At 42.7% G+C, this 7592-nt stretch overlaps 1 protein-coding gene across 1 annotated transcript; it reads right to left on the reverse strand.

Moving 5' to 3' along the window:
- Positions 1 to 499: 499 nt before the first annotated feature.
- stpg1 (sperm-tail PG-rich repeat containing 1) lies at positions 500 to 7508 on the reverse strand. Its single transcript, XM_015348793.2, has 9 exons — positions 7082 to 7508; positions 6420 to 6512; positions 6128 to 6249; positions 5348 to 5446; positions 4480 to 4659; positions 3980 to 4091; positions 3570 to 3738; positions 2133 to 2323; positions 500 to 1369 (listed from the first exon to the last, which is right to left on the reverse strand). Exons 2-9 carry the CDS (start codon positions 6505 to 6507, stop codon positions 1296 to 1298), a joined length of 1035 nt encoding a protein of 344 aa, XP_015204279.2. The 5' UTR covers positions 6508 to 6512; positions 7082 to 7508; the 3' UTR covers positions 500 to 1295.
- Between the last annotated feature and the right edge of the window lie 84 nt (positions 7509 to 7592).

The raw sequence follows: 7592 nt of genomic DNA on the forward strand, positions 1-7592 counted from the left end.
CCTCCACTATATCTGTATGATGACAGTTTTATTTGAACAGTACCTGGTTAACAATACTGTATTTCAAACTCATTTATATGCTCAAAAGTTGAAAAAGACAGACTGATTTGGACTGATAGTGTATAGTCCATTGGCTGTATAGTCCCTAATTTTGATCAGATTATAAAACCTGAAAAATGTCATTTTAGTTGTGAGTTAGCATTAAGTTTGTCATGGAACCATTTTACATCTCTAACATCTCTAGTCCAAAGCCCGGAGTTAACGTTTTCATTTGTTTTATACTGTTGTTATATTTAACAATTCTCCTCAGCTTGCGGAGTAAGCATAAATTGAAAATGATTTCAACAATGATTAGAATTATAGAGAACAAGCTATAGTACAGACGGTGATCCCTTTTACCGCCACCTTTTGAAGTACAGGAACATGATGTGTCTGCATTAGTTTTGTATATTCACAAAATATCACTACTACTGCACTTAGATGTCAAATAATAACAATCTTTTGTCAAACGTTTTCTGTTTTTTTATTTTGAACAATGTTTTTTCCTGTATTACATCTTCAACTAAATACTGTACATCTCTTAAGGTTAGGGTATAAAATGAACATCTTCATTCTCCAAGCAAGAACAGTTTTCGGATCTATCTTGAGATCTATATTGATCATGTGTGAAACGGGAGAGGCAGTTAGTGAAAACAGTTACAGTTCCTACTATTCTGCAATGTCATTATTTCCAGATTGAATTGTTCATAATGCTGCTATTCATTAAGGCATCAATAAATACTCATGTGGAATGGGAAGGTGACTGCATTCTGATGATGCTGAATGTGTAAAACTGTGGACTTCTGCCACCTGAATTCAACATGATGAAGCAATGGGTTCCATTAAATTCACTGAAAATTCCACACATGGTCTGTGATCTGCAAAATTAATGGATCCTGTGATCCAAATGTACAAACACAATTTTTATATTGATGTTCTACTTTTTAATTTCTTTATAAAATTGGTTATTGAAGCATATTAAGTCAGTGTTTCTTTTGTTAAAATGCAAATAGTTCTATGACCATTTTAAAAACATAAGGCTGACATTGTACTGTATATACAAGCTGCTAACTGGCACTATCACTGACTGAATTTGCACCTTTACAAAAATAAATTAACAGTGGGTTCTTACATTTAAAGACGTTAACCCACAATTCATCCTGCAAGTAACTGCCTATGGCTTTGAAGGTGAGAAGTGTCGTGTGTCAACCCTCTGATAATAAAATAACAATCCATTTCTCGGTCTTCAGACTGTCTCAGGCAGGAATCCATTTGTTAGAGAAATTGTACAAAAAGGACTGTTTGGTTGGCTTCTCTGGATGATATAAACCTGTAAAAAAAAAACATTAATTTAAAGTTTGTGTACAGCAGTTTCAATGAATCAATATACTTTAATTATAAATAAAAATAAATGTTAATTTAATTTAACACTTTTTAATTCTTATTGCTTGTTATTCCAATTTTTGTATTTTCATTTTTTCTGGAAAAAAATATTTTTAGTTGACATTATTGAAGTGCAACACCTTATTGGAACAGATACAGTAGCAGCAGATGTCTTTTTACAAACGGGACACTCTGTCGTGTGCTTCTGTTCACTCTGCCAGCCCAAGCCAGGGGCCGACTCTGCCTAAATGACGGTATGGAAGACGCCCGACCAGTCGAAGAAGTCACTACTGGGAGGGGGCAGCAGTGTGGAGTAATGGTTACGGCTCTGGACTTGTGACTGGAAGACTGAACACTGCTGCTGTTGTACCCCTGAGCACGGTACTTCACTCAAGTAGCTCCAGTAAAGTACCCGTCTGCATCAAAGGACAAAAACGTAATTTGCTTTGGATGAAAGCATCCGCCAATCCAATTAGTCATTGTAGTGTGCTGAGCACACTCCTGTACAGCTCTTCCCAGCATGGCCTGGATTGCATACCATCCCTTGTGAGCACCTCAAAACAATCAGTTAGTGGCACAGCAATGGATGTGATCCTACAACCTTCACAATCCTCTGCACTCTAAGGGTAAGTTTCCATTAGCTGGCTCCTTGAAAGACTCCTCTTTGTGAACCGCTCGGTAGTGGTTTTGAAATCAGCTTCAGGTTTTACCAGGTCCAGGCAGGTCCTTGCTGTGGTTGTCTGCGGTCCACCGGCTTGTGTTGGACAGAAACACTGCACTGGACATGTAGTGTCTGGGAGCCCCTTCATAATTAACAACCTCATAATGGCCAGGCCCTGGAGGAGGAGGTGTCTTAGGAACTGGTATCGGGGGTGCAGAAATACACAGGTAGTGCCTCTTTCTGTAGCAAAGAAGAATTAGAAATGCAATGGTAAACAAACTAAGAAGGCTTTCCATAGGATATGATACCAAGCCAATAAAACCATCCAAAACTGATTTTATTTTCCACTCAGGGCAAACTTCATGATCGTAACATTTTTTTAATGGCCAGGTGTCTGGAATGAAAAAAATTGTATTGCAGCGCCACCTGCTGGCTTACATTTCAAATTGTTTATTTTGCACATTTCAGCAAAATTAGTTAAACGTTGTATGGTAGTGTCTCCCTTGTCCAAATAGGATTGAGAACACAATAAATACAAAATGTACAATATTTTCTTTTTTAAAAATCGACACTTTTATATTTTGTTGGCTGTTTAAACTCTGTACAGAACTATTAAAGACAATGAAAAACATTTAGAGTGATGTGTATTTCATAGTTTTAACGGTACCTTACCTTTCTGAAATCCCATTACATTGCACAACTGTGGAATTGTGGAACAACCTACTGTGGCTACCCAGCTATAGTGCTGAAGGAGATACACTGACACTTCTTTTCAGGAACAGCTGGATGTTATCCTTGAATAAGTAAGCTACCAACTATCAAATGGACAATACAGGCTGAATAGCCTCCTCTCACTTGTAACCTTTCTTCTGTTCTGAAGAAGAGTAATAATAATAATAATTGCTTACACTTATATAGCGCTTTTCTGGACACTCCACTCAAAGCGCTTTACAGGTAACGGGGATCCCCTCCACCCCCACCAATGTGCAGCATCCACCTGGATGATGCGACGGCAGCCATAGTGCGCCAGAACGCTCACCACACATCAGTTATCAGTTGGGAGGAGAGCAGAGTAATGAAGCCAGTTCAGAGATTGGGATTATTAGGAAGCCATGATTGGTAAGGGCCAATGGGAAATTTAGCCAGGACGCCGGGGTTACACCCCTACTCTTTACGAGAAACGCCCTGGGATTTGTAATGACCACAGAGAGTCAGGACCTCGGTTTTATGTCTCATCTGAAGGACGGCGCCTGTTTACAGTATAGTGTCCCCATCACCATACTGGGGCATGAGGACCCACATAGACCGCAGGGTGAGCGTAAAGAGTTAAAGTGCCTAATGCGCTGTGGGAGAACCAGAGAGGTACTGGATTGTGAAGCGTGAGGTATGAGACGCCGATGCTGCTGGATGTGTGCTGCTCCTTCAGGCTATAGCTGAAGAACTGGAAGGCTGGCAGTGATAAGCAGCGAGAAGAGGAAGGACTCACGGAAAGGTGGTCTTCTTCACAGGCCCTGGTGCCTCATAGGGGCTGTAGGCTCCCGGGCCTGGGACCTGGGCTGGCACTGTAGTCTGTATCCTCTCGGAGGTTGACCTGAAGCAGGAAACTGGGACCTTTGGGCTTTCCTTGGTGAGGGAGTCATTCACCCTGTAATGGCCTTAAACCACAGACGTAGACAGGCAGCATAAAGACAACGATGAGTCAGAGAACGAAAAAACAACAGGTGAAAACAATGAAGCAGTTTTCTAAGTGGCATCTTTTTCATCATCACTCAATAAATAAAATAAAAAAATAAAAGGAAGTACTGTAAAGTACTCCAACGATTTCCATTCATTTCCATTAACGTTTGTTGCATTGCAGCAGAGACGATAGGCGGGTCAGTCATAGTAAAAGCTTACATGGAGACGGCACTTTTAAATCTCCTGGAGGAGCAAACTCTCTTTGGGTTTTCGATAGGAAGACTGACTTTGCAGAGACCGTGGTGCTCTTCTCAATCCCTTTGAGAGACACCTACAATGCACATTTTAAAAATAAAGTAGCACCTCTTTAGAACATCAACAAAAAAGAGGGGCATTCCATACAAAGACAAACCTATGGATTTGAACCAGAATGTGTCCAACAAGGAAATCTCCAACAATCAAAGTTCAACAAGACATGCTACCTCACAATGAAGCCCAAGATGGCATTGTGATTCTCATGGTAAGAAACTGTAAATCCCATAACTATACCGGAGGGTCGCAATTTTTTTCTCAGCACTGTATGTGCAATTAACACATGGTAATCACAAGGTTTTATATGTTTTCAAAATAAAGTCAAGGTACCGTGCTTGTAAGAGCTCAATGCTAATAAGAAGTTTGGTGTTGCTCATGAATACATACTGCACCTGGTTCAAACCTACATTGTACTGGTTGGGGGCTGGAGTTCTGCTCTTCACATCCTCGAGCTTAACAGCGATGGGCTGCTGAAACATGCTGGAACTGCCCAGGTTGAAGCTGTGTCTCTCCAGAAGTGTGGATTGCAGCGTGTAGGCATTGGGGGCAGGGGTGGGTCTGAGGCCATTCCGGGGAACTCTGGCTGTCTGGGGAAAACAGAACACGTGCCCACTAACATTTACAGCTGGGAAATCCCGAGCACAGTAACACCGGGCATTTACGGCGCCTCTGCTCCTAAACTCTATATGTTCCTCAGCACTGCTGCCTTGGAGTGCTGAGGCCCTGGGTTCAATTCCAGACCCAGGGTGTGGTCTGCAGGGTGCTTGTATTTTCCCTCCACTGTGCTTTGCTTGGGTTTCCTCCCACAGCCCAAAAACATACTGGCAGGTCAATTGGTTTCTGGGAAAACTGGTGTGTATGTGTGGACTGGTGTCCTATCCAGGGTGTACCCCGACTTGCGCCCCTATCTTGCCAGGATAGGCACCGGCTCCCCTGTGTCCCGGAACTGGAAGGAATGGTCAGATGGATGGATTAGACTGCTTGCAGATTGTCGACATGGCTGTTCCCACAACAAATCATCCGCCCTCCTGAGCTGCTGCATGCTCCTAAAAGGAAAAATCTGATGCTGTCTGGAACAACGCTTGTATGATCTCATAATAATTCCGTCTCCACCCAGCGGGAAGTGAAATTGTTTTTAAAAAGCTGGCTCGACAAAACCGCACCACAGTTGGAAGCAAGCGTTCACAACACCCTGCAGCGTGGACTAAACTTACAGTACGTGGAACCAGGATGTGGTAAAATAATAATAATAATATATAAAAAACAGGAACGGACTCTGGAAGCGAAGCTGCCAGTCCCTTTCTTCGAGAATGAGGAGCTGTGCGGCTCAGCAGGCTTGTGGGAAATATAAGAACCGGGTCCGGGATTTTCATTCTGAAATGTTAAAAAATAAGAAGACACATGAGTCTAGCCATGACATATTACGGGCAGAGAGTGTTTTTACGCACCAATGTTCTGTGTTATATAAGATGAACCACCCTGAGATAAAGAGGTAACACAGCTCCGCTATGCAGGAGCCCCATCTCCCTACAACAGGCGAGGAAGAGATACAAGGAGACTGGCCGGCTCCTCATGGGGTGCTCATTTTAATCTGGGCTATTTGATTTAGTAGTTAAATTTACTGTGCTTTTAGCAACAAGGGGGTTTTGAAATAAAAGGTCCGTGATTCAGTGAGATTTCCTTCAGAATCCTTCTTTATCTTAATGCTTCACGCTGCAGTACAGGGGTCCAACAACCCACTCAGAGGGTAGGTCAGTGCCCCCCCAGCCCTGGCACTGGAGGGCAGGAGTTTCTGCCAATTTCCCAGGTTTCTTTACAGCAGCGGCAACCGAAGAGCTCAGAGCAGCTGTTAAACCGGTCCAGTTAAGCCAATAATCACTTGAATCAGGTTGTCAAGACCCCTGCTGACACACCAGGAATTGAGCTCAGTGAGACAAAAAGTATTGGCTTCTTACCTTGATCTCTGTTACGGACATTAAAAAATGAATTGGCTCTTTTTATTAAAAAAAAACAACTCACACTTCGGATTTGCAGCTATCACATAACATCATTTACCTGATTGGTTTCGGACAGAAACCTTTTGGTCTGCGAAGAGAAGCCCTTTCTTTCTGTGTTGCAGATGACCACGGTCTGGTATTTAGTAGGAATGGAGGACACGTTTGCAGAAATTCTGCAACCTACAGTAGATGGAATAAATGATCGGAATGAAAAATCGTTTTTTCACGATGTAATGCTTCCACTGGACCGTGACAAATTACAGATTGCAATACTAAATGAACCAGTCACACGATGTTTAACATTTTATAAAGTCCTTAATGAACATTCAGCGGCACAAATGCCTAGATACCTCTATAGAGTTTGCCAACTCGGTCGCAGTGGGTGTTCTTGTTTTTTAGCGGCAAGGAGAGTTCAGCAGGGAGAGATTCGGCTGCCATTTAATCTGTTTTACAGAAAAACAAACAAATCACCAGAACACTAAGTACTAATCGTTATACAGTGACAAGTAACGCTGGACATCACTGCGCACTGCAGCGTGTCTGAAACTCGGCGAAGGGCAAAAATATGAAACTGAAAAAGCATAACCGACCCTTCGTGTAACCAGCATCAAATCTGATACTTGGAACATTAAAGCGCTTGGAGATCTTTCGAAGTACGGTGCGCTATATAGAGATTAAAAACAATTAATTCAAAGTGGACTCTGGAGAATTGGAGGTATAATTTCGAAAATAGCGATTTGATAAAAAAATAACATTTAGAAAATGGTGCATGTAATTAAAACAGGAATCGTGGGTCAACTGCTAAGGATGAGTTTCCCTTGTGTTTCTGAAGGGCGCCTGCAAAAATCTACAGGAGAAAAGAATAATACAACATCCGCGGTTCTGTAAGATAAATAACAGGAGCACCTCAGCGTCCTTGAGCCAAAGCGACACTAGGGCAAACGTTTCGGAGGCTCCCGTAAAAGACTGCAGACACGAAAGCGGCGTCTCCCCCGCGGAAAGGAAATCTCACCCGGGTTTCTCAGGTGTGCTGCTCCGCTCGGTCTTTCGCCCTTCGTGGCCCTGAAAGGTGGGATTGTTTAACATCGGTTGCCCTGGCAACCCAGGAACTGGAACGCTTTCGGTGACAATAAAAGCCCGGAACGGAGCTCCTGGAGTTCGAGTGTTCCATTAACCCGGAGGGGGGTCAGTGTCGCCCAGTCTGCGGACTTATGCAGTATTTATTCGCTCACCTCTTGCGTAACGTAGTCTTGGAATGCAACATTTAACGTAGCTGGATAAGCGCTGCACATATGTTCAGGAAAGCCGCTTTTAAAACCCCGATTACAGTAACAAGCTGCGGTTATGAGACTTTTTTCAAAAGTAAGTTCTCTGGCGGGGGAAATTACTTTTTTTTAAAAAATCAACAGTTCTTCCGTGTGAGGGAAGACGTTTGAAATCCGAAACTCCTATAAAACTTCAGGAAAACCCTGGAGATAGAGCAGTTGACCTGAAACGGATTCATTTAAGAGGCAAGTTTTACC

The sequence above is a fragment of the Lepisosteus oculatus genome, chromosome 11 (assembly GCF_040954835.1).
Source record: "Lepisosteus oculatus isolate fLepOcu1 chromosome 11, fLepOcu1.hap2, whole genome shotgun sequence".
In the NCBI taxonomy this organism is placed as follows: domain Eukaryota; kingdom Metazoa; phylum Chordata; class Actinopteri; order Semionotiformes; family Lepisosteidae; genus Lepisosteus; species Lepisosteus oculatus.